This window comes from Neophocaena asiaeorientalis, unplaced genomic scaffold (assembly GCF_003031525.2).
Source record: "Neophocaena asiaeorientalis asiaeorientalis breed wild unplaced genomic scaffold, Neophocaena_asiaeorientalis_V1.1 scaffold594, whole genome shotgun sequence".
Lineage (NCBI taxonomy): Eukaryota > Metazoa > Chordata > Mammalia > Artiodactyla > Phocoenidae > Neophocaena > Neophocaena asiaeorientalis.
Genome location: NW_020175066.1, coordinates 33688 through 60626, shown reverse-complemented (window position 1 = coordinate 60626; position 26939 = coordinate 33688). Strand labels below are relative to the sequence as shown.

Sequence of the window (26939 nt, the reverse complement as noted above, 5' to 3'; positions counted from 1 at the left end):
ATCAGGGTTTGCATCCATGCAGCCCTGGCTCTGCTGCTCTGAGGACATGGGCCAGTCCAAGGCTCCAGGAAAGGCAGGAAGAGTCAGCCGGACATCAGCTAGCTCTGGTCGTATCTTGGTAATACTTTTGGCAGCCCCCAAAGAAACCAATGATATTTTTGATTACTTTGGGTCAGATTACTCCGAAGTGATGGCATGCAGAAGAGGTTAACTTTTGCACCTCAATTTAAAGTTTACAAACGACACGATATACCTTCTAGGTGTTGCTTCTCCATTTTGTTGAAATAACCCACTATCCTCTAATACTGCAAACCAGAGTCAGGGCCCAAAGGGAGAAACAACAGCACATGGTAGTTAGTGTGGAGGCTCTGGAGCCAGATTGCCTGGGTTCAAATCCCAACTTAACTAGCCGCTAGGGTCTTGGCCAGTTTGCATAATCTCTCAATGCCTCCGTTTTTTCACCTGCAGAGGAGAGATGATGGAAATGATAGTATCTACTGTCTGGGAGAAGACGTATTCCTCTACCCTTCTAGCATCTTCTGGCTGGTCTAAGAATTAAATTGACATGAGACAGATGAACAGGAGAAAATCACACCAACGTTTAATAACATGTGTACATGGGAGAGACCCAGGAAAACCTGAGGCACTCGCCAAAATGGCCGAAGCCCTCGCCTCAAATACCACCTTCAGCTGAAGACAAAAGAGAATGTTGGGGCTACAGATCTGAGACTTCAAAGCGGGGGAAGGCAATTCACATGGAGATAGAAAAGCAAATATTTGGTAAATAAATGTTGGCTGGGCCCTGCAGAGACTGGGACACAAAGTGGACTCTGATTTCTAGGTCATGCCCAAGTTTTCCCACCGTACCTCGCCCATATTCCTAGCAGATCTCTCTGGAGACAGCTCTATTCCGGGAACCGGCCCTCTGTGTAAATTCTTTTAGGCAGTTAGGGGAAAGGTCAGAGTTTCTTCCTCTCTTGGACGTTGATTGTTTTTAACTCGAAATAATCAAGGTCCAAAGAGACATTTTGGGGTGGCAGCTTTGGCTCCCCTGCACTACCTCATAGGCTTATTGTAAAAACTACACAAATTAATTCATGTGAGTTGCCTGTCATGGGCCAATCTCTCAAAAAATGTAAGCTGCCATTATTCATAGGGACCTAGAACAGGCTTGCTAAGATTGTCCCCTGAAAATGTAGGTGACGTTTCTTTTTTCTGTACATATATTTAAGGCCAAGTAGCTAATTTTACTGATTCTTCCCAATAGGGAATAATGAGAAAAGACCTGCACTCGCCAATCTACAACATCTGGAAAGAATGGACAATACAAATAGTCTAAAGCAGAGAGAGGGGAAAAATGTATAGGTGGATGTTAGTACTTCTACGAATTATGTTTCTGTTTACACATCGAGTCTTGAGGCTAAGACCCTGTTAAAAAACAAAATTCAGCTGAGCAAATTTTAAAGATCTTATTGGCTTCTGGATTTATTCAACAATTCATGAATTGGGCAGTACCCCATCTAGCAAATAGAAAGGAGCTCTGAAGCGCTGCAAAAATGAGACTTTTATAGGCAGAAGGAGGTGGGCGAGGAAGTTATTCTAGCAAAGAGTGGATTGTTCCAGGCAGGGTCTCCTTCTTCTGGGGGACAGCCAGGGTCTATCAGGTGAATTACCTCTCTAGGGCTGACCAGGAAATTCCAGACTGACTGGTTAAGATTACTTTGCCGGGAGAGGCTGAAACTGCGATTAGGTTGGCTATTAAGTCTCAGTTTGGTGATGTGGGCTTAGCACAAGTGACTCCATTTAGGGCCTGTTGTCTTTTTTTTTTTTTTTTCCGTTATGCAGGCCTCTCACTGTTGTGGCCTCTCCCGTTGCAGAGCACAGGCTCCAGACACACAGCCTCAGCGGCCATGGCTCACGGGCCCAGCCGCTCCGTGGCATGTGGGATCTTCCCGAACCGGGGCACGAACCCGTGTCCCTTGCATTGGCAGGTGGACTCTCAACCACTGCGCCACCAGGGAAGCCCTGTTGTCTCTTTTTTTAACAACCCTCTCCTTTGACTACAGCGGTGTGTACAGGTGATACTTACTAAGCTCAGTTCCTGTGCTTTTGATGCAGGACTGAAATGCAAACATACTTGTAAAGTGGAAACACACTTTTATTTCCTAAGGGCCCTGTAATCAAGGCAACAGCTATTACTTGATCGCATAATTAACTTTAGGACTAGAAGTGTAAACAACACAATTCATGAATTTGTTAATTGGTCTTCACTGCTACTGATATTAGGCCAAGTTGATCTGTTGTTCTCCTCTGTTGATTATCTTAAATAGGAAGTTTTCTAATTTGGATTTCTCCAAATTAGGGTAAGCAAGGGAAGAGAGTGAAGTAAGAGCTTTTCAACAATTTGAGTATATTCTGTAGGTAAGTGATTTTTTTTTTCTTAGAGATGGATACAACTTGAATTGCTGTATGCCACTCTCCATCTTAACAGATTTGGACCTCTCTCCAGATTTCTGTTCTGTGCACTGATTAGCCAGATTGCCCGTTACTGATGTGGGAAGCCACCCCCCAGGCAGTGGAGACATAAAACAACCAGTAATGCTCATAGGCAGTCATGCTTCCAGGACTCTGAATGTCCGTCTAATTGAGTTCTAATTTATTTTCCCCATTGCAATGACTCCTTAGCTCAGTGGAAATAAACAGAAACATTAGGGTGTGTGTAGGCTCAGGCCCTGCGGATGGAGTGTGTGTGTGTGATCAAGGTGGCGAGGCTTTTGCAAGCAAAGTACCAGAATCCCTCTCCTAGGAGGTTTAAAGAATTGTACTCACCAAAGCAAAGGACTTGGGTTCTGAGAGAAGAGGAAATGTCACAGCATTTCTCTCCTTGGTATTTCTTTTCCAACTAGAACTAGGTGTTCTCAACACCTGTGTGGGAACTTGGGCCAACTTCCAGAAGCAGCAAATCAATTCTGAAGACTCTTTCATTGGAGCCCTGGTCATGAAGCCGAGTTGCTTAATTAAATTAGACCCTGGGCCTCTGATGGCTGCCTTAAATTAAAAACAAAAACAAAAACAAAACCACAACACAGAACCTTCACTGAGGGTAATGATACTAGGCCTGATCTGTCCACACATCCTTAACATTCGAGGATACAACTTATGAAGTCACCGAGGACTTCAGTAAATGAAGACACTGCCTACTTCAACCAACAGCTGACTTCAGTTGTCAGGTGATGGTTATACAGTCCTCAAAAAAGACAAGCTTGCTATCGGTCCCTCTAGTTGCCTTGAAACCTACAGGAATCTTGTTGGGTGACAGTCTAGATCGCCAACCAGAAAGCCACAGGGAAATGTACACGAATGACTAGTCTGGCGCTCAGGACCCAGGCGCCACAAGGAAGGTCTGTGGTTGGGGGGCTTTCTGGCCATCTGGGATGTGTTCAAAAGGATCAGGTGGCTGCAGCCTGTCGCGTGGTTCTTAGAACTCAGCCTGGAGAGCTGAGCTGACAGCAGCAAGCCCACACCGACCCCCAGCCCCAGTCCCCAAATCCTGTGTACCTCTGAGGCTTCCACTGGTTCTAGAGCCTTTAGAGAGAGCAGCCAGGGCAGATGAAGAACTCACGGCACTGCTGCTGTCTGTTTTAGGCAGGCTTGGAAGGTCAGGAGTAACTCACAGGGACAGCACACCTGTCACAGCTCTGCTGTGCTGGGGACCAATACACACCCAGACTAATTCATGCTGCACACTTCCCAGGTAGGAAAAAGCCTTTTGGCTTGGGAGGAATTGTGCACTCACCCTCAGTGCTCCATTTAGCAGGACCTAATGCAGACACAATGGAAGTCCTTCCAATTCATCGCTTCTGCTCTTCTACTCACCCCTCTCTGGCCTTTTTGAAATTTTGATCTAGAATTTTAAGGGAAAGACAGAGTGTCCAAAAGAGATACTCTGGACTTCACATTACAAAAAGTTTAGTCATTTTCATTTGAGAAGTATTTCCAAGTAGAGAAAAAGCTTAAGATACCTGGTGGGAGAATTTGGAAGTGAAACCCAAAGCTAGTTAAAAAGAGATGATTGAATGGCCATCATCAAAAAGTCTACAAATAATAAATGCTGGAGAGGGCCTGGGGAAAAGGAAACCCTCCTACACTGTTGGTGGGAATGTAAATTGGTGCAACCACTGTGGAGAACAGTATGGAGGTTCCTCAAAAAACTAAAAATAGAGCTACCATATGATCCAGCAACCCAACTCTTGGACATATATCCAGAGTAAACCATAATTCAAAAAAGATACATGCACCCCAATGTTCACTGCAGCACTATTTACAATAGCCAAGACGTAGAAACAACCCAAATGTCCATTGACAGATGAATGGATAAAGAATATGTGGTACATATATACAATGGAATATTATTCAACCATAAAAAAGAATGAAATAATGCCATTTGCAGCAACATGGATGGACCTACAGATTATCATACTACGTGAAGTCAGACAGAGACAGACAAATATCATATGATATCCCTTATATATGGAATCTAAAAAAATGATACAAATGAACTTATTTACAAAACAGAAACAGACTCACAGGCTTTAAAAACAAACTTACGGTTACCAAAGTGTAAAGTGGGGGGGGGAGGGATAAATTAGGAGTTTGGGATTGACATAGACATACTACTATATACAAAATAGATAACTAACAAGGACCTACTGTATAGCACAGGGAACTCTACTTAATACTCTGTAATAACCTATATGGGGAAAGAATCTAAAAAAGAATATATATATGTATATGTATAACTGAATCACTCTGCTGTACGTCTGAATCTAACAAAACATTGTAAATCAACTATACTCCAATATAAAATAAAAATTAAGTTAAAAAAAAAGAGATGATGGCAAACAGGTTGGGGAGGGGATGAGGCCTATATCCTTGGGGCTCCACAAGTGTCTAATCCTCCTGATATAAGATACACGGGGTTATAACTCAGGTTACCCATCTATCCATGCTCAAATCAGAACCTGAAGTCAAAAGTACTGGATCCTACTAGTTCCAGATCTTAATGTAAGTTAGCTTTCACCCTGAGACTGAGGGGTGGTGGTAAAAATAAAGCTCCCTTTATTAAAAACTCGTGAGCCAGAGACTAGGCTGAGCACATCACATGCATCGTGTATTAAGGAGGGGGCTTATCATTGGGCCCATTTTACAGATGAAAAATGGGGACAAAGAGAACCTAGGTCATTTGTGCCCACACGGCTCTCACCCTGTGGAACTCCTCCAGAGGAGCGCCCCCATGCCCCTCTTTTTTGCCATTAGACTAGTAACTCATGGTAACTAGCTTGATCAGTGCCTTGTTAATGGATGCTGGCTGGCATGGGTAAAGAAGTGCCATTGGTTCTGAAATTTGCCCTACTAATTTTTTGGGGGGGGCTCCGTTGGGTCTTTGTTGCTGCGCATGGGCTTTTCTCTCTAGTTGGGGCGAGCAGGGGCTACTCTTCATTGTGGTATGTGGGCTTCTCCTTGCGGTGGTTTCTCTTGTTGTGGAACATGGGCTCTAGGCTTGCGGGCTCTGTAGTTGTGGCGCACGGGCTTAGTTGCTCTGCGGCGTGTGGGATCTTCCTGGACCAGGGATCGAACCCATGTCACCTGCATTGGCAGGCAGATTCTTAAGCATTGCGCCACCAGGGAAGTCCTGCCCTACTAATTTTTATTTGGCCTTCCTTTAAAATATATATTTTTAGCAAAGTAATGCAAAAAAAGTAAAGCATATCAAAATGCTGCACCCCCTCCTGTCTCCTCAAGCACAAATGCAAACATTTATAACTCTTTTAGCTAATTCTATGATGCTATCTCCAATCTTCTCATAATGTGCTCATCCTCTCATTTTTAGCTTTTTTTTCATATTAAACATTAATAACTTCTAATTATGGTAGAGGAGGATTTAACTCTCCCACCATCCCACATCCCTCCCCTTCCTCACATACGTTTTAGCACAGTCTTTAATCAGTATTCACATTTTTATAGCTGCATGAATATGGTTTACTGCAGGGCTACACAGTGTACCAGCTATGCTTAAGTTTTTTCATGTACTATTTTGAAGTAATAATTGCCTCGGGCTTCCCTGGTGGCGCAGTGGTTGAGAGTCCGCCTGCCGATGCAGGGGACACGGGTTTGTGCCCCGGTCCGGGAAGATCCCACATGCCTTGGGGCGGCTGCGCCCGTGAGCCATGGCCGCTGAGCCTGTGCGTCCGGAGCCTGTGCTCCGCAACGGGAAAGGCCACAACAGTGAGAGGCCCGCGTACCGCAAAAAAAAAAAAAAAAAAATTGCCTCATTTTGATGTGTTGCATAGCTTTTAATATATTGAACCTTTTAAAACTTTTCTGAATTTATCATCTGATGTCCTGAATTCTGAGAAGTGTTTTTCTCTAAATGTTGTACCATGATTGTGAGATGAATTATCATTTCCTTCGTATTCTTAGGGCCTTTCTCCTAAGGCCCTCCCTGCTCACACCTCGACTGGTAGTTCTTGAGTCCAAATGCCCATCTATCACCCTAGAACTCCCTCTCCTGTATTGAAATCTCAAATTTCTGTGTACTATGCTTTCTTCTTCCATGGTTTATTTCATTGTTCTGTTGGACCATATTGTCCACAGCCTCTTAAGAAAGAGTTTGTGAGAAGGTAGTGTTTGGAGTCCTTTGTCTGGGAATGCTTTTAATTCTCCCTCTCACTTGGTCAATAATTTGGCTGGGTATACAATTATAAATTAAAAATAATTTGCCTGTAGAATTTCAAAGACCTTCATCTTCTAGCATCTGATGTTGCTATTGAGAAGTCCAGAATTCCATTTCTCATTCTTTTAATCCTGATTTTTCCCTCCACAAATTTTTAAGGACTTCTTTATAGCCCAGGTGTTCCAAACTTTCATAATAATAAATCATGGTATGGATTTTTTTCATCCATTTATTCAAAGGACACTGAGTGGCCCTTTCAATCTAGAGGTTTTCTGTCCTTCAATTCTGCTAATTTTTCTTATATTAATTTTTGAATAATTTATTCTGTTCTATTTTCTTTTTTGACACTTATTAGTTGTAAGATGTCTCAGACTGATCTTCTAAGTCTTTTATGTTTTCTCTAATTTCCATCTCTTTTTAAAATTTCTGTTTGATTTGCTAAATTTTTATTTTCTATTGAAGGTTTTTCTTTTTCTTTTTGAATTTCTACCACATTTTAGTTTCCACGAGGCCTTTAAAATATTACATCCTGTTCCTGTATTATAAGATAGTATTTTACCTTTCTACTGTTCTTTTTCCAAGTTTATTTCATACGTTTTCGGCTTAGTCTTTCAAATTGGAGGTCTTTCTCAGATGTTTGGTGATTCTTGACTATCTGTTCATATTTAAGAGACAGACACTGAAAATCAGAGAGAAGGCTCTCTGTATTGGTTGGGGTTCTCTGGAAGAGGAGTTTCTCCTTTGATTGGGAGGGGAGTCAGCTTTCATTGGAGGGACTCTCGCCTCTCCCACCAACACCAGTACATGGAAACTTTTTTCCCTGTTGTTCACTTCTCTGGGGAAGAATCCTCTGGTATATGCCAGACTGTTGGCCTTCTGGAACAGAGTGGGGGAGAACTGCAGACTGTAACTTAATCTCCATTTTCATTTCTGAACCTCACTCCCTGCTGCCTCTGCCTAAGCCTGGGTATGCAGTTTGGGTCACATCCCTTCATAGTTCTTGTAAATGGCGGGTGTGTTGGGCCCGGAGAGGGGTGGGTTCAACACAGATGGTCCCCTGGCTGTAAGAAGATGAGAAAGAGAGGTAGGTCCCACTCACCCCTGCTCTTACTTTCAATCAGTCCCCAGTTCTGAGCCCTGTGTCTGGCCTCGCCGTCCACAGAGAGGTGTCAGCTCACTTTCCATTAGTGCCCCCCTCTTCGTGGGCACTTTAGGTTGTAGTTTCTCTAACCTACTCGTCTAAAGACCACCAATCCATCTGTTTTCCTTCATCCAAAGTTGGTGAAATCTTTGGTCTACTTGGCTCTCCTCTCCTGCTCCCCTTTTGGGATTATGCCTGTTTAATTTCTCTCCTATTATTTAAATAAGTCTTTGGAAAGAAAGAGAATTGTCACTTTAAACTGGATTACTTTCTAACAGGGGAGACTGCTCTCTGGCATATCTGTTCCTGGCATATTTTGGAAGGTAGTTGGGGCACTGTGTTCTAGAAGTCTTACAGGTCTGCTCTTCCAGATTTAGCTTGAAATGATGCCCTGAAACGCAGTCACCACTATCTCTGTTGTTAGTGGTGGTGATGATACTAAAGATAACTACCATTCATTGAGTATATAATTAGCCAAGACGGTACCAGGTGCTTTATGAGTTATCTCATGTAACATTCACAACTTTCTCCTCTACAGATGATGACAGAGGTTCAGAAAGATTAAAAACGAAAAGTCTTCCAGAGTCACACAAGTGGCTGAGATGGAATTTGACTACAGCTGTATTTCTTGATAATAAAAACAACAGCAAAGGCTGCTAACATTTATTGAGGATTCACCATGCATCAATCCTGAGAATGCAAAAGCTTGTTCCTCATTTGCCTAGTTGTTTGGGGGGCACAAGTGCATCAATGGTGATTTATAAAAAAAAAAAAACTCTTGTATAACTAAAGTGTCCATCTTTTGTAGGAATAGCATATATTTTTCCCGAAATGATCTGGAAGCAAACCTTCTTTTAATAATACACTATTTTACCCATTATTCCTATATTTCCATCGCTATGCCTTTCTTTTTAGGCAACTCACTCTCTTTTGACTCTGCAACTGGAAAAAGTGATTCCAATTTTCCAACAAAACGGGATTCATTACAGCCAAACCATAGCAGGAATCTACTACACACTGTTCTTCAGGGCTCCCTAGTTGAAATCCAGGCCCATGCCTGCTTCTGTGGCTTTGTCAGCTCCCAGGTCGGCAGGTTGGGACTGAGACCGTGTCACTTTCTGGCATGAGCTACAACATACTACATGTTCCTACATTTGCAAGGCAGTTGTGAATCAATGCATAATAAAGTGGGTAAGAGCTTGGGCTCTGAGGCCACAAGCCCAGGTTTGAATCCCAGTTTCTACAAGTTTTTTTTTTTTTCTTCTTAACTTCGTGGCCTTGAGCAAGTGCCTTGACATCTCTGTACCTGTTTCCTCATCTGTAAAATAGGGCTAATAATAATATATCATGGGACAGCTGAGAAGATTAATGAGTAATAAATGATTTTAAAGTACTTGTTATAATAAGTGTATGATAGCAGCTAGCTGCCATTATTACTGTTGATATCTACAACCCTTTAATGAATACTTACTGCCTACCAGGCACATTGCTAAATGCTCAACATACAATGTCTCATGTAATCCCCATGACATGTTACCCCATTTACAGATGAGTGGATTAGAGTTGGGAGAACAGAGGAGGATTTTCCCTGAAACTGATGAAGCTGAGCTTCAGGGCCCCTCCTTTAACAGATCCCTGTGAGAGCTGGGGGTGCTAGGAGGTGCAGGGGGGAGGAGAAGCCAGCCTGCAGTCAGAAGCACTTCTATTAAGCAAATCTAGCAATTGCCTGAAGAGATCTCAGAGAAAGGGATCTGAATTACCAAGGCCTCGGTAAGTTGTCATGATCTTTATCGTTCTAAATGTTCACTTTGGGATCTAATTTTGTTAATTTTTTTCTTTTCTTTAAGAGGGTCCTTAAGCTTATGAGCTTCAGGTCTCCCAAACTCAGATCTGACTCTTAACAGAGGTGCATCCGGTCTTACTTTTAATCTCTACACTGTATTATGTCCTTGCTAGATTGATTTAAGATCATAAAGTCACTTTATAGGAATGGAGAGAATCCTCAAACGGAAAGGCTCATGGTAGCAGGGGACTAGACTGTCTTGCTGCCTGCGTTTAGTAAGGCATAATGGTTTGGTGAAGTATTAATGGGCTTCATTAATATATGTTTAAAAAGTCTTGCAAGTAACCTTCCTTCCTCTTATGGGGAATAATGGTTTGATGTCTCTTTTATAATCTATGAATCTCCTAGAAAAGCAGTAAACTGGCAATATATTTCTGTGCTCTATTATGTTTGAACCTTTGATTTGCAAGAGTGATTTCAACATAATTTTCCTTTTGCAGAACATGACTGCTGAAGCAAAGCAAAACCCAAAGATAAACAGCCTTCGTAAGTTTGGCCACGATAGATTTTCCAAAGCAAAGAATAAAACATCAAAATGTCCGCTCAGTGGTTCCTTGTCCTTAAGAATCCTGGGGAGAATCAGATCATCTGAAATAGAAACTCTGCTATTTTTATACCCAATTGCAAACTGGGAAGTCGCCAGGCTTTCATCTCAGCAATGAGTCTTCCTAGGAACTGGGTCTAGAATTTATTTACACTTTGCGGGGAAGGTGCATTCTGAGTCATTTCAGCTTTTGGTGCTTTTCCTTTTTTTGAAGAACCCTTGAAATTACCTTTTAATATTTCTGATCTCCTCCACCTAGAAAGAGAAGGTGGTAGAGGAACGAAGTTGGCAAGAACCTCCCACCTTTGGGCATCACTAGTATTAATCAAATGGACAATGAGACGTGTTGGCTAGTGAACTATGCCACGCTATGTTTGTTTGCAATTCAAACAGACGCCTGGCACTCCCCAAAATGGGGAGCTGGGTGCAGCCACTTTGGACCAATTTAAAATCCATCTCCTTGGCAGGCAATGCCAAAATAAAAACCCGTGCACCCACTTTTCAAGTTACCATATGGTAATTACCATTTGTTTAATGCAGAACATTGTGTGAAAACACACCCTCTTCACACAGAGGCCATTGATCTATCACAGAAAAGACTTGGGAAGTCTCTTGGCCACCAACAACCTTCCCTTCGTATGGCCCATTCTTTTGTTTTCGTGGATGATGAGGGGAAAGCCTTAATGGAAATGTTATATAAACAGGTTCCAATATATTCTTGTATATGCACGTCGTGTACACATGCACACACATAACCTATCTCCAAAACGCAGTGAGTCAGGGAACATGAAAACAACCTGTGTCAGAAGCAGTTATTCAAATTCATTCACCAGCAACACTAAACCACTTTGACTATCGGTAGAATTCCAAATGGCTTTACAAACTAGGAGTTTCTCCTAGAATTGCTGCAAGGGACGACAAGGTTGAATCCTCTGTTGCCGATGAATCTGATGGAGTAGAGGTTACAACACTGACTCGTTTACTGGGGGTGAATGAATAAAGTTGTATCTGAGGGAAGGAATCAGAATCAATGTGATGTGAATCTAATCTACTCGTGCCAAGCAAGCCGCTTGTTTCTGGTTTCTATTAATATGGGATGCTAGGAGTTGTAGGAGACAGGATAGAGCTGGGCAGGCTCCGCCAGGTAGTTTCTCTGTCCACCTTGGTGTCTTTGTTTCAGAGTGCAGTGAGTGCATCCGGGAAAAGTGTGCAGAAAACAAGGCACAGCCTGGGTCTGGGGAAGCTGCCCTCTATCCTGTTTCACTTCAGGGAAGAGAAAGGCACAGAGTTCTTTGTTGTTGGTGGTGGGGTTTTTTTTGCGTTACGCGGGCCTCTCACTGTTGTGGCCTCTCCCGTTGTGGAGCACAGGCTCTGGACGCGCAGGCTCAGCGGCCAGGGCTCACAGGCCCAGCCGCTCCGCGGCATGTGGGATCCTCCCGGACCGGGGCACGAACCCGTGTCCCCTGCATCGGCAGGCGGACTCTCAACCACTGCACCACCAGGGAAGCCCTGTTGTTATTTGATTGTAGCCGCCAATCAATTCGGAGAAGTAGAAAGGAGACTTTGTAACAGGTTAGCCCAAAAGGCATAGAGAAAATGGCTTAAAAACAGTTAATACACTTAACTAAATGTCAACCAACTTTTGAAATTAAACAAATAGGTAGGTTGAAACATTTACTTAACTTAACCATTTGGCATGTACTAGCTGTTGCAAATTAATGAAATAGCTTTGCTTCTTAAACAGCAGGGAGTTTCCAAGTGGCAAAATTATAAACAATTCCAATTAAGAAAAAAGAGAGAGAGATAGTAAACTCTCTTTGCTCAGTTCAACAGGTATTTACTGAGCTTTTATGGGTTACTCTGTGTCCTAATTTTAGTTTCAGGCAATGTTTGATCTTTGGGAAATTGTAACATCTAAATGTGGGGACTGCCTTTACTCCAGTATGAAAATTCACAGTTATATAAGGTGGTGAATTTCTTCATTAAGGAGGCCACAAAGCAGGAGTCCCTTTGTGATCTTTCTTCCTTCAATGACAATACTTTAATTCCTTTAGGATGAGGGTAATATTTTCCCTTTCAGGAACAGATCCACTGTAATAAAGATTATTCATTTATTCATAAATAATACTTAATGAACATATATAAAATCACTCCTAGGTGCTCCATATCTGTCTTTTATAAGGTTTCTGTAAGACTCAAATGAGAAATCTATGTGACTCTACTTAAAAAATGTAAATTGCTATATAGAAATACTATTTTTATTTCATACCTGAATGAGTCACAAATACATTCAATTGCTCCCAAATATAGCAAGTTACAATTACCTGGGTCTATTTTCTTAAAGTTGTAATAGCAGCTACCACTTAATTGAGCTACAAGTGCCAACAGCATGCTATGTGCTTTATAACATTGCGTTTAATCCCTACAATAACATTAGGAGGTGGGTATGCTCTGCCTCCTAGAAGATGAGGAAACATGAGGTCAAGTAATCTGATGAAGGCCCCGTAAATAGACAGAACTGGGATTTGGATTCAGGCGTATCTGTCTGTGAACTCATTCTATTCTGTACATTTATTTTTATTGATGATGTTCTTCAACTGCATTAGAGTCAAGCCACACTTACGTTACGAAAAATCAAGCAGTTTCAAGACTACCAAGTAGGATTACAGCTTCTTCTTGATCACCGAGTTGTCCGTGTAAACAGCAGTCACGGCTCCGGGCTTCGCCCTGGTTCTCCCTAAAGCAGGCCGGGCCGCTAACCTGCACTTGATTGCCTAATACGACTTTTGTCTTTAACCATGTGGCGTTTTGTCTTTTCCCTTAACCTGTCACTTCTTTCTGATGTTCTTGTGCCTGTAATGTGCTGTGAACTAAAAAACCAAATAACCAAACGTACTGGAAGGTCTCTAGGGCAGTGGTTCTCAAAGTCGTGTCCATACCCCACCTGGTGAGCTAGTTTAAATGCAGATTCTTGGGTCCCACCCCCAGATGTTCTCATTCAGCAGTTGTGGGAGAGTGAGGCCCAAGAATTGCTGCCTTAGGAGTAAAGAACACATACTTTGTGAGAAATTTATTCTCTAAGTAGCATCAATATTTGTTAACTTTCCAATGTTCACCTTGGGCCTGGATAGTTGAGATTCCTGGAGATACACACATGGCAGAAACCTGCTACTTGAGAGGCTACCTAATTTGAGTAACTGAACTTCATTTTTTTCCCTTACTTTATAAAATGCTAGATTTATTCAATAAAACAGAGACAAAAGAGCCTGGAATTACCACAGAAATGATCCTCCCCGCCACAAATCTTGCTTTAGTCTGTCAAAATTCTAGGTTTCGTTCTCCTTAAAGGGCATGAGTGTGAATCCTGGTGCTTGGCCAGGTACCTGACTCCTGACAAACACCTATCCTGTGTGAGCCGCAGTCCTGCCCTCATCTTTAAAGTGGAGAGAACGGTGTCTACATCTCAGGATGGTGGGAGCTTCAGAACGGACGCATAGAAAGTTCCTGGTAAGTAGTCGACATGTGGTCACATTTTAAAAATGAACTTCCTATAGGAATTCTAGTTGTAACGACCATAAAAGTCTGGTGGCTCTTTGAGGGACCAGATTTCATACATCAATGCCCCAATGTAACAGAGATGAGCACAGCACCACATCCTCCTGCACAGTCTAAAGAAATGTAATTGGCATCTTGCGGCCCACTCTTCTTACTTTGGCTGTGGACAACAAGCCTGGAAGCATCAATTTCCATGCCGCACTACAGGGGATGCGAAGATTAAAATATCAGAGACAAACCCTAAATACTGATAATGAAGTGCTATTACCTCAGTGGAAGAAACAGGCATACTAACATGAAAAAACACATTTTATTGCACTTAAGTTATAAGAAAATAAAATTTCTAAGTGAATCAAACCATAGACACAATCCCTTTAAAGGTTGTTTTCCTCCATCATGTCAGGTTGTTACATAACTAAAATTAACCAACTTGAATCTGATTGTTTTAAATCAGACTATAAATAAAACAAACAAAAAAAATAAACAGGAGGAGGAAAAAAAGATCACCTAGGATACAGTGTTAAACCACTTTCACAGTTCAGCTTGAGTTGTGGCTCTTGGAGAATGAGGCAAACCATTTGACTTTTTCATTCATTTTGCTTGTTTGCATGTGACGCCTTTACTACAAAAACTGGATAGTTTCTGCTTTGTCAGTTACTCAGAGCAATAAAACTGTAACAGTTGTTTTCCCAAATACTGTAAAACACTAAGACTGACCAGCAACTTTATTTTAATTTTGTGTTTTATATATTTTTAAAATATTTTGTCAGTTTTATTATGTATGTTCATCCATTCACCACAGCCCTCAAAAAGAAAAGTTTCTCCGCAGAACAGGCGGCAACAGCTCTGTTCCAAGGAATGTGTTTTAATTTTTGCCCAGATAAAAGAAAATAAGCTTTGCACACACTCTCAATTCTTTACTTGCAGGCAAACTTCACTCTTTATTTTCTGAAACTCTCCCATTCTCAGCCTCTTAGAGGCACAGATGGTTCAAGTTTCAGTGGCAAAAAGTCTTTTTTTTTCCGTAACCAAACTAGAGCAAATTTGGAATTCAGTCTGGGACTAAAACGTCACAGCAGAAAAAAAATAAAAAAAAATAATTTGCTTTTTTTTTTCTTTCTTTCATTTAGCAGCATAAATAAGTTTGGCCACTGGGAGTACAGTACAGGGGTGGGACACAATCCCATATTTGAAGACCTACTTCTAGCACCAGCATCAAGAATTAAATCCATCTCGGGACTCACAGAACCCAGGACAACTTGCCACCTTTGAGCAACACAGGCATTGCAGAGTGTATGTGGAAGCGACAGGAATAGATTAACAGAGGCTAATACTGTGATTGATTGACATTGGCAATGGTTGGCAAAAAAAAAAAAAAAAAAAAAAAGCTTTTCATGATAACTGTACAAAAACAATTCACAGTAATTTTTTTCCTTTTTAGCTTTTCCGCTCCAGAAAAATGACTTTTTGTTGCAGATGCTCTCTGGTGAGAAAGTCCACCGGTACTGTGTGGATGTTACTGCAGCTTCTTTCTAGGTCTCAGTGGTAAAAGAACAGGCTAGCAGAATCTGTAACGACATCTCTGCAGTAACGCTGCCCAGCGACCACTGGAGAAGAAAATAAAGAAATAATTGCACCTGGTTTGATTTCAAAAGTCTCGTTTTGCAAAGCTGCCCTCAGTCCAAAGTGAAGCTTTTTCCGGGACGAGCCGGCAGGCGCCTCTCTTGTCAGTTGCGGTTTGTCATCGCTTCCTCTTTTCCTTCTGAGTCTGTAGGTCTTTTCGCTCTGTTGCCCCAAGCCAACATCCTGCACCACTGAGAACAAGGGATTTTTTTTCTTTTTCTTTTCTTTTTTCTTTTTTTCTCTTTTTTTCTTTTGCAGGGGGAAGGGCAGGGAGTATGTCGTCTACACGTTGGGACGATGCCACCTTTCCTGCTCCTCACTTCATGTCCACATCAAAGTCCAGCACCAGCAGCTTGGTTTCCTCCGTCCCGTTGCGACTCCCTACTGCACACACCAGCTTTGTGTTGGAGGCTCTGATCCGCCACACGACTCCCCCGCTCCCCCCACTCTCCAATGTGACTAGGTTGCGAATAAATTCACCCGTTTTCAAGTCCCATAGTTTTACAGTTCCATCATCTGAGCTGGTAATTACAAAGTTCTTGTTGAACTGTAAACAGGTCACAGCACTCTGATGCTTGTTGGGACCTAGGCAAAACCAAAGGAATTTCGTTACTGGTTAGAAATCATGACTAAGGGTCAGTTATACTGTAATTTGTGGAATCTATATTGGAACACACAATAAATGAAATATTTAAAACGCTGCACATTTAGAAACTGTGTTCTGAGTATTTTAGGATCGGCAGGGATGTAAGAAAATCTGGTAGCTATTTGTAACTGAAACGTTAATCTCTGAGGGTTCTGTGTTCCAGGAAGCGTGGTTAGCTACCAGGCATACATTTTGTGTACTGGTTGCATGAATGAGCACTTCTCTCGGTGGTGATGTAGATAGTACCAGCATCACGTATTCTGCTCATGGACAATCTATTACCCTACCACTCTGAACTAACCAGTCAAAGGCAAAGGCTGAATGGACACTATTCCAAAACTCTGCGGAAGAGACAAAATCAATGAGTAAAAAAGCTGCAGTATAGCCCACCAGATGGCCTCAATGAAAAAAACACTTTCTAAGGGCTATGACTAATAAAAAGAAGTTAATCATGATATAAGAAGTTAACACTGCTGTGCCTCCTTTAGCATTAGCGGCTTTCACGTTTCTTCCTCTAGTTCAGTGGGCACTGTGAATCCTTCCCATCCTACTGCCACTCCTACTCAAGTCAGAGAGGAAAGGCTCATAAACTTATCCAAAATAAGTTTTCATTTTGTATGAGGTTACTTCTTTCTGTGACACAAAGGCTCCAAATTTCTCTTTTGACCAACAATCTCATTTTTAAGGAACACAGCTAAAGGTGGGTAGCCAATATTTACCTTGCAATGTTTGTAAACACTGTCCTGTTTTGATATCCCAGATTTTAACTGTAGAATCTGCATTCCCAGAGACAAGAATGTTGTCTTTGAGCTCCATGCCGCTTGTTAATGACTGGTGTCCTGTTAACGTGTGAATGCAATTCCCTGTCTCCACATCCCAAACTCGGATTGATGTATCAAGAGATCCACTCACCACATGGATGCCATCAAACTACAACAGACACAGTTTATTAGACTAGAAGTGTACATATTCTTGATATTATTTATTGACCTTAATCCTAAAAGGGGACGCGAGTAAAGCATGAGAACAAAATGCCAGGAACAAAAAATGAGGTACAAGACAGAGTGCATGCAATCAAGCAACTCTACAGGGCATGTTCTCAGAAGCTTCTACCAGAAATGCTAATTTTTTATGGCCAGTGGCTTCAAACTAGATGCAGAAACAATTTTCAAAAAACCACCTAAAATGAACATATTATTTTCAGATCATCTGGCCACACTTACTAGCTACATATCATGAATGATTCAATATGGATTGCCATTTGAGTTTTACTTCCCAATAGGAAGCTAAAACTGCTGACGTGGTTTATGAATAAAGGGTGTGCTTATCAACACCTATGGCAAGAAAAGGGCTGGAGATAGCTTTCATGATACTTCAAAGTAAGTTCCATTAAAAATTGTATGTAAAATAAAAATTTCATTTACAAGAACCTAATGCTATTTAGGAAATGTGCCAACAGACAATTATATCTGGAATTAGAAGTGGTGGCATTTTGAGAACAAAAGCAAACTATATACAGCATCTTTTCTCCAGCTTCCCAGCTATACCCAAAGTCAACAAATATCTACCAATTCCCAGATCTATAATAATGTTACCACCTCTTTCCTCAATCTAATGGCTTATTTAAGGAAGATTATTATATTCATTAAGGTTCGAACATATCACAAAACATACAAACAATTGCAGCCAATTCCCTCTCCTCCAAATTCATAACTTTCCTAAGTTAACAGACATCTTTATTATATGTCAATATTTCATGACATGGACAGTATTCCATCAGTTAAGATACAAATACCCCAACGACAGAACTGTGAGCCCTGGGACTACATACTAATTTGCTGATTACTAATGGGCAGTAACTGGTAAACAAGCTATGTAAGTAATAAGAAATACAGCTGACCCTTGAACAACATGGGTTTGAACCGGGAGGGTCCACACCTATACTCGAATTTCTTTTGCTAAATACCTACTACACAATCCCAGGTTGGTTGGATTCTTGGATGTGGAACTGCAGATACTGAGGGCCAACTGTAAAGTTATTCGAGGATTTTCGACTGGAGTTGGGGGTGGGGGGGAGGTGGTTGGTGCCCCTGACTCCTAAGTTGTTCAAGAGTCAACTGTATTTTTGAATTGAAAATGTTGTCTTTCACGAAACAAAACAAGATCTATTTTCTAAACTTGCTATTAATCTAGCTATTTATGTCAAAATATGGCATTCTATTTTAGGATATCAGGTTCAAATGAAAACAAACCAAAAATCAGCTTAAGTCAAATTTACTTCTTCATGACTACAAACCAGCAGCCCTATGACGGGAGAGCAGCTTTGTGCAAAGTTCCACTTCCACTTTGAATGGGGACGGAATCACAATTACGTGGTCCATCAACTTCCAGCTATCAAGGCAAAGGGGCAGCTTTGGGCCAAATTAATCCTCTAAGGAGTTTATTAAAATCCAGGTTATTCTCCTATGAGACTATCTACCCATTAATTAACACAGCAAAATTTAGGGCCCCGAAGTCTCAGGTTCCAAGACAAATATTTGTATTTTAGAGGGAAATCAATCACAGAAAAACTGAAACAAATCATTTAAATAATTTCAAAATTTATGCTTTCTTCATGCCAATTTTAAAGTATATATAGGGACTTCCCTGGTGGCACAGTGGCTATGAATCCACCTGCCAGTGCAGGGGACACAGGTTCGAGCCCGGGTCTGGGAAGATCCCACATGCCACGGAGCAACTAAGCCCATGTGCCACAAGTACTGAGCCTGCACTCTAGAGCCCGCGAGCCACAACTACTGAAGCCTGCGCCTAGAGCCCATGCTCCACAACAAGAGAAGCCCGCGCACCGCAACGAAGAGTAGCCCCCGCTCGCTGCAACTAGAGAAAGCACGCACACAGCAACGAAGACCCAGTGCAGCCAATAAATAAATAAAGTTTATTTAAAAAATAAATAAATAAAGTATATGTAAACAGCAGAATAATTTGATTCATCTTTTTTTGGACTGTATTGGATCAGCAATCTGACAGTGATTATGAGTAAGACAACCTTATGACTCATCAATATAGCATCTCAAGAGCAGGAGAGATAGGTCTCTTACCTGTAACGAGTAGACCCTGTTGGTGTGCCCCTGCAATGTGTGCAGACAGGTCTCTGTCTCTGGGTCCCACACCTTCACCATAAAGTCATACGCTCCACTCACAACCCTTCTGCCATCATATTGAACACAGCGGACCGCTGCTACATGACCCATCAAAACATGTAAACACTGGCCTGTCTCAATATCCCAAACCCTAAGGGTGGCATCTCGAGAACCACTAACAACTCTGTAGGGGGGAAAGCAGAAAAAAGAATGTATTAGAATTTTGATATTGTGAGAAAACATGATACATAAAAAGTCTGTGGTTATTAAAACTTTTTTACCTTTTCTTAAGCAGGAATACCTGTTTTCAAAATAAATACATACTATGTAAAACCTTGATATATAAACATGCAAAAGTTGAGTTACTCTGATTGGGATGGGAAGTTGGAAAGCCTAGGATTCTGCCTGTTTGATTCCTCCACCTATGAGGGACCCAGGAGCACCTTGGGGTCCTGTGGAACAGTTTTAAGACTACTGTACTGTAATTAGAAATGACAAAGAGGAAGGAGAGGAAGACCAAGTCAAAGAAGATAAAGAAGCAGCAGCGGAAGCAGCCAGCTCTAAACACATACAATAAGATCTTGATTTTAGAAATAAAATGTTAGTGTGGGCAATATGTGTAAAATGCTAATGGACGGTAGTATTTTGAAAAACTTAAATTTTCTTCTTTATTCTTTCTGTCATTTCCTCCCATTTTAATTATGAGCACAAAGCCCCTTCGTGACTAGGGAAAAAATTCAATAAAGGTTTTTCAACAAAACAAATCAGAATCTGGAATTTAAACAGCTAAACATATGTGCTTTACACCATATACTCTGGTTAAATTAACCACTTTTAAACATGTCCTCAAACAAAGGCTGCTTATGCTTATATTTTAAAATATTCTGTAGGCTACCGGGGCATTAAGACATACAGATTTTTAGAACATACACATGTAGGGGCAACGGAAATCCCTTGAAACTCTGACCCAACATTATTCTCTTCCGAAGACCAGAGTGATACAAATATGGCAATCACCTTTGGATTACAAAGGAGAGCTGAAAACTCAGATATCTTTAATGTCATTCCTAAGAGATTAAGAAAGGCCAGAGTTTCCACCTTTGGGACAGTAGATAATGGAAGCATTGAGAGATTTAAGTCAGAATATAATGGAAACTGAAATGCAAGGTCTCTTGATACCAATCCCCCCCAATTTTAATAGTAGAGCACACTGTTCAAAGTAGATTCAAATTACAAGTGAGAAGGTACTTTTCTGCACATATTACAAATCTAAAGTGAAATCTGCTAAACGTAATGGTTCTTGATAAAGAAGATGCTATGGACAGAATGAATTAACGGTAAAAACTGGAGTGGATTCACTCTAAGGACCCTTCAGAGAGACCTTTTCTGACAAAGGAGGTAGAAATCACATCTGTTTAACAGGGGTACTGTGAAGACACGCCAATGGAAGATAGAAAGGACTTTAATAGGAGGGCTCTGTAGGAGGAGATAAAAGCAACACCAAAGATGCTGAGAAGAAAAAGGCAAGCAGTCTGGTTTGGCCTAAACTATTTTGAAAACTGGATTGAGGGTTTCTTCCTTAATTTGGTAGGCAACAGTATGCTCCCAAAGGGCAGTGGTACTACCGTAATTAGAGGAGGTTCTCTGCAGCTGTGTAAAAGGTGACCAAGTTTGAAAGCTCTGTCAGTAGTTCAGGTGATAGGTAATGAGAGAATAAGTTAAAACCCACAGGCCTCAGCTTTTGCCCAGACACAGGGGATATGATGGAGTGGGGGAAGGGTGGTGGGTAATTAAAAAGACTCAGAGGGGCTTCCCTGGTGGCGCAGTGGTTGAGAGTCCGCCTGCTGATGCAGGGGACGCGGCTTCGTGCCCCGGTCCGGGAAGATCCCACATGCCGCAGAGCGGCTGGGCCCGTGAGCCATGGCAGCTGAGCCTGTGCATCCAGAGCCCGGGCTCCGCAACGGGAGAGGCCACAACAGTGAGAAGCCCGCGTACGGAAAAAAAAAAAAAAAAAAAAAAAAAGACTCAGAGACTTGAAGACTGAATTACTGAATTTGTCCCACTACTGGAAATATATGCCCCTCTCAATTTTTTTTGAAGATGATGAGTCATCAAAGATTTAGAACAATCAAGTAAGGTGTTAGTCAAGATCAGAGAACAGAGTTTCAAGGTGGAAGCCAACAACACATTAAATGAGGACGGAAATTTAAAGGCAATACCCTACTGCCCAATCTTAAGGCAATACACTACTGCTTTCATAGCAGAGAAATATCTGAAGTTGAATGATGAGTCTAGTTTAGGAGCATATTATCACTATCTCTCTGTTAAACATAGTAAGTACTGTACAACTGAACTCTATACAAAAGGCCCCAAGTTTACAAGTAACAGAGAAAGAATTCCCAACCCCTACAGGGTTTCCCCTACCTTTTTTCATGGAGATGCATACAACGTACAGTGGAAGTATGCCCATATAAGGTGTGTATACATTCTCCCGTCTCCGCATTCCACACTTTGAGAGTCCGATCTGTAGATCCACTAATAATGATATTGTCTCTCATCTGTGATGACCATACTCCACCTGTGTGTCCCACTAACGTCCTCAGACACTGCAAAAACACTTAAGATGATTACTTTTGGGTAGAAAGAAAAACAATGTAAATAAGATTTTAGCAGTTCATTAAAATCTGAAGTAAAGTTATTTACTCAGTTGGAATGTTTGGCATATTAGAAAATAATTTTTCACATCAATATAACATGATCCCATCACTGTGTATTTCTTTGTTTATTCAGCAGCACTGCATATTACACACACACAGTCGAGGAACAAGTATGTAGACAGTAAACCTTTCTCACTAAAGTATGACAACTCTGGCCTGGCCTCTTTGATAAAATAATACTAAAATTGCAACTTGGTTTCTTCCATGGGAATGGATTCAGTGAAAGAATGCCAACAGAGTTGGGTGTGGCTACATTCCACATTTCATCTGAATCTGCCCCAAGGCAGTAGTTAGGGTACTTCTAGGCAAGGTACTTCTAGACAAGTAAAGACAGACACTAAAACCCTGAAACAAATCCAAAACTAATATTACACTACGGAAACACGAAGCAGTTTTAAAAAAACTTTTACATCTGACTTGGAATATTTAGAAGATTCTTGCCCAAGAATCAACATGTTATAAGACATTTTAAAAGACAGATTTCCCCCTCCCCACACACTTTCTTCTATTCTTTTTTAGGTGGTCAATTACCTAATTCAAGGAAATATTTTCCATTGGACAGATAAAAATAAGTATTCAGTAGAGAACCATTAAAGTATAGTATTGTATGAAGTGAAACTGACTGCTTGGACTGCTTTGTTTCCTTCAAACTCCTATTTACATAACTAGCCTGCTTAACTTCTATCTTACAGGGTTTGCGATAAATCAAAATTAACATGATTTATTTAACTTTTAAACTCTAGGTAGGTTATCAACAAAGTTTACAAGGAAAAAAATATATCCCTCAGTCATAGTTTTGAAAAAGATTAAAAAGGAAGGAGATATAACTTTGATGGTTAATAAAAGTGGGAATAATTAACCCCCAAAAAAGAAAGAAAAAAAAGCACATCTGTAAAATCTTAAAATAGCTAAGTCACAAAGATAGACAAACTATTTAAATGAAGAAGAAACTAATGACATCCCTATCATGAGAAACATCATTTTCATGCCAAGAAAAAAGCTGAATTAGAAGCTCTGATATTTGCTATCAAAATAAGCTAGACTCAAAAATGAATCCTTGTTTTCCTTTCACTGGTGGATCCTTGTAAAGGTATGTACCAAATGGTGACTTTACGAAGTGTAGAGAGAAGTACACTTACTTTGCCTGTGACTGCTGACCAAACTTTTAAAGTGTTGTCATCAGAACCACTAACTATTCGGTTACCACAAAACTGTAAGCATGTGATCACGTGATCATCATGTCCTTTCAGCACCTACAACATAGATATACAGATCAGAAGTACGTTACTACATTATGTTTTTTAAAATACTAGTGAAAAGAAAAATGAGGCCATAAATAGCAACAGTAATCCATAGTCTATTTCCAGAGTAAAAATTTGTATAAAATATGAAGCATCCTTCCTGGCAGATGAATTAAGTATTAAACATTTTATTGTTTCCATATTCTATTATTTATACTTGAGACATCAACTATTAAAATTTTACTCAGTCAAGACCTCATAAATATGGTTCAAACACAAACGTATTTTATAATCATCTATTTTATCCGCTCAAACCAAAAGAATATGCACTTAAGTTGTGCAATTTTGACACACAAAAGTACCTACTAAGTAGAAAGACAATAATCATCAACTTTTTCAACTTAAAACAAACAAAAAAGCCTGTCATAATGTGTACGTTTTAATACAAAATGTCTCCCCAAATTGCTTTTTTTCCCAGTTGAAAAAAATATAGCTAAGGATTTCAAGTATTTTTGCCATTCTTTATATAATTGAAATGTTATAAGGCAGAAAATCAGAATTATGCTTAAATTTATAAAATTAAAACACACAAAAGCCATCAAAAAACCCCCCAAACATGGGTACTCCTCAAAAAATCATGTTGGTCAGAGAGGGAGCAAATTCTTAGGTAGTACGTATACGACACAAAATTCAACAGGACATTCAGAAATCTTCATTTACATGCAATACATAGTACAACACGTAAGTCAATTCGTCTTTTATTCAAGTACAGTCAGTTGTCAGACTAGAGATATTAGCACAGAGGAATACTGTCAGTTACATTTTCAGTTATTTTAAAATATATTGTTTTCTTTCTACAGGACATAGGTTGTCAAGTTACACTACTTGTCAGATATGAAAGAGTACACACTACATACTAACACTGATTAATGGTTTCTGTTACATCATGCAAGAGTTCAGTTACCTTAGGAGATTTGAGTTCCCCTCGCCTCCAGTTAGTATCAATTCTGTGCTGCCTGATGTATGCACTCTTCCATGGACTGTGTATGAAACCTGGTTTTATTACTTTTCTTCTCTTGATGTGCAATGGTTCATCAATACCTAAAGTTTAGAAAATTTAGAGTACAATTGCCTTCACCAATAATACAAATTACGCATTTTATAATGCATCTCATTTTCTCCTATGCTGAAAACCACTGAAATGCAGAACACTAATTTCTAACACTGTTATTACGAGACACTAATGTAAATCTGCAATCTGTATGGCATGTTTTCTACTATTTCATTTCTCTCAGTATAATTCTATGAAATGTTGGTGAGGATGTGGAGAAATTGGAACCCTTGTGCAATGCTTGTGAGACTATAAAATAATGTTGCTGCTATGGAAAACAGTATGGCCGTTACTCAAAATAAATTAACCATAAAATTACCATATGATCCAGCAATTCCACTTCTGAACATACACCCAAAAGAACTGAAAGCAGGGACTTGAACAGGTATTTGTACATCCATGTTCGTAGCAGCATTATTTATAACAGCCAAGAGGTGGAAGCAACCCAAGTGTCCACTGACGGATAAATGGAGAAAAGAGTGTGGTATATACATACAATGGAATGTTTAGTCTTAAAAAAGGAGGGAATTCTGATACATTTGGATGAACCTTGAAGACATTATGCTAAGTGAAATAAGACAGTCACAAAAAGACAAATACCGTATGATTCCACTTATATGAGGTCCCTAGAGTCATCAAATTTATAGAGACAGAAAACAAAATGGTGGTTGCCAGTGCTGCAGGGAAGAGGAATAGGGAGTTACTGTTAAATGGGTATGGAGTTGCAGCTGGGGAAGATGATAAAGTTCTGGAGATGGATGGTGGTGATGGTTCCATAGCAAAGTCAGCATCCTTGATGCCGCTGAACTATACACTTAAAAATGGTGAAAGTGATAAATTCTATTTTATGTATAAATTAGCACAATTTAAAAAAGTCATTAAAATAATGATTCTATGAGAAGGTAAGGCAGGGATAATTAATCCCACTTTATATATATCTGAGAAGAGAAGGCTTCACTGAGTAGGCCAAGCCACAGACAGGGCAGAGGCAGGATTAGAAACCAAGTATCCTGGATCTTTCTTTACCCCTCAGCTTTACTAAAGAGAACCTATAGCGCATCTGTCTTACACTCTATGATTCTTTCTTAAAAATTTTGCTTGTTGAAGGCAAATAATATTTTTTTTAAAAGTAATATTTTTCTAGATGCCTGCTGGAAAGAAAAAATGTCCTTTCTTAATATGGATGATACCTACTCCATTACTAGGAAAGGGGATTTTTTTTTTTTAAACAGGTCTCAGAACACAGGCTCCATGGTGGGAAGAAAATGGGACCTTACTACTACATCCCCAGGATTTAAGAATATCTAGCACATGGGCTTCCCTGGTGGTGCAGTGGTTGAGAGTCCGCCTGCCAATGCAGGGGACACGGGTTCGTGCCTCGGTCCGGGAGGATCCCACATGCCGCAGAGCAGCTGGGCCCGTGAGCCATGGCTGCTGAGCCTGCGCGTCTGGAGCCTGTGCTCCGCAATGGGAGAGGCCACAGCAGTGAGAGGCCCGCGTACTGCAAAAAAAAAAAAAAAAAAAAAAAAAGAATATCTAGCACATAAGAGGTGCTCAAGAAATATCTGTGGAAGAAATGAATAGACTACAAATATTTGAGTATTTAATTGCTAATTTAATTTGGGGGTTCTCTTTAAGTTGTCCTCATCTTGACTTTCTCATTGTTTATTGATTCTACTGGAGACTGGGAAGCAAATGAGATATATTCACTATTAGTTACAGTGCTCACTAAAGGGGTTAGTGGCAAGATTTGGCACATCTGAACGTGTGGAATAACCTGTGGATTTTATATAAGTAGGTGAATGTAAATGAAGACGCAGTCTTGATTCTTTGACAGGCTGCCGAAGTTCTCTTTTTTTATTTATCCACCACTTTATTCTACGTGCACATAAAACTTATTATTATTTTTCAGAATCACTTTGCGTTTTCGAACTACAAATATTTTATCTCTGTGATTTTGAACCTTACCCTCTTCTTTACATTTCTCTCTCCAGAGAAGGTTGTCTTCAGCCAAAATTCTCCAGTAGCGACACGTCTGAGCCGCTTGTAGCAGGTCTTTGGGTTCCAGGAATGAAAGCACATAAAGTGCCAGCTATGAAAAGAAAAAGCATAGTATACCATGTGTCTCTTTTTAACGATAAAAAATAAGTTAACTATTCCCTCTGGTATAAAGTACTTATAAATGTAATATAATTTTACATTCTAATTTCTAAAATTATGAAAGGCAGTACCTTCTAATATTCAATTTTAACAAACACATACCAGATTTAAAAACACCCTATTGGTTTTTATGAACTTCACCCCACTAGCTCCTCACCTCTTCAAGGAATACTTATTAAACCTCTCTGCCTCTTCTCTTGCCTTTGCTCTGTGAACCTCATCTCAAGAATTCTACTATTTATTTATATATTTTTTACTTTATTAGTTGTTTAAATTTTGTCTTTTTCTGTCCTAACTATAATATAATTTCACTTAAGAAATGAGATTCCTGTATACTCTGTGTGGCATAATTTCAGAATCCTTCAGATAGTTAGATATAATTAATAGTTCTTTATCGTATCCAACTGTTTATATCACAGTGATGTACTTTTCAAACATTTAATCCTTTACTGTAAATGACAAAAAGGAACAATTATTAAACTGCT

At 40.3% G+C, this 26939-nt stretch overlaps 1 protein-coding gene across 1 annotated transcript in view; it reads right to left on the bottom strand.

Annotated features, from left to right (window-relative positions):
- Positions 1-14829: 14829 nt before the first annotated feature.
- The window catches only part of LOC112412378 (F-box/WD repeat-containing protein 7), a 29380-nt gene continuing 17270 nt past the window's right edge, over positions 14830-26939 (bottom strand). Inside the window, exons 4-10 of the mRNA XM_024764058.1 lie at positions 26263-26386; positions 24148-24284; positions 23082-23195; positions 21650-21831; positions 19184-19409; positions 16805-17015; positions 14830-16024 (exon numbers count right to left, since the gene is read on the bottom strand). Of these exons, the coding sequence (XP_024619826.1) occupies positions 15756-16024; positions 16805-17015; positions 19184-19409; positions 21650-21831; positions 23082-23195; positions 24148-24284; positions 26263-26386 (1263 nt within the window). The 3' untranslated portion in view covers positions 14830-15755. The remainder of the gene's footprint in view (positions 16025-16804; positions 17016-19183; positions 19410-21649; positions 21832-23081; positions 23196-24147; positions 24285-26262; positions 26387-26939) is intronic.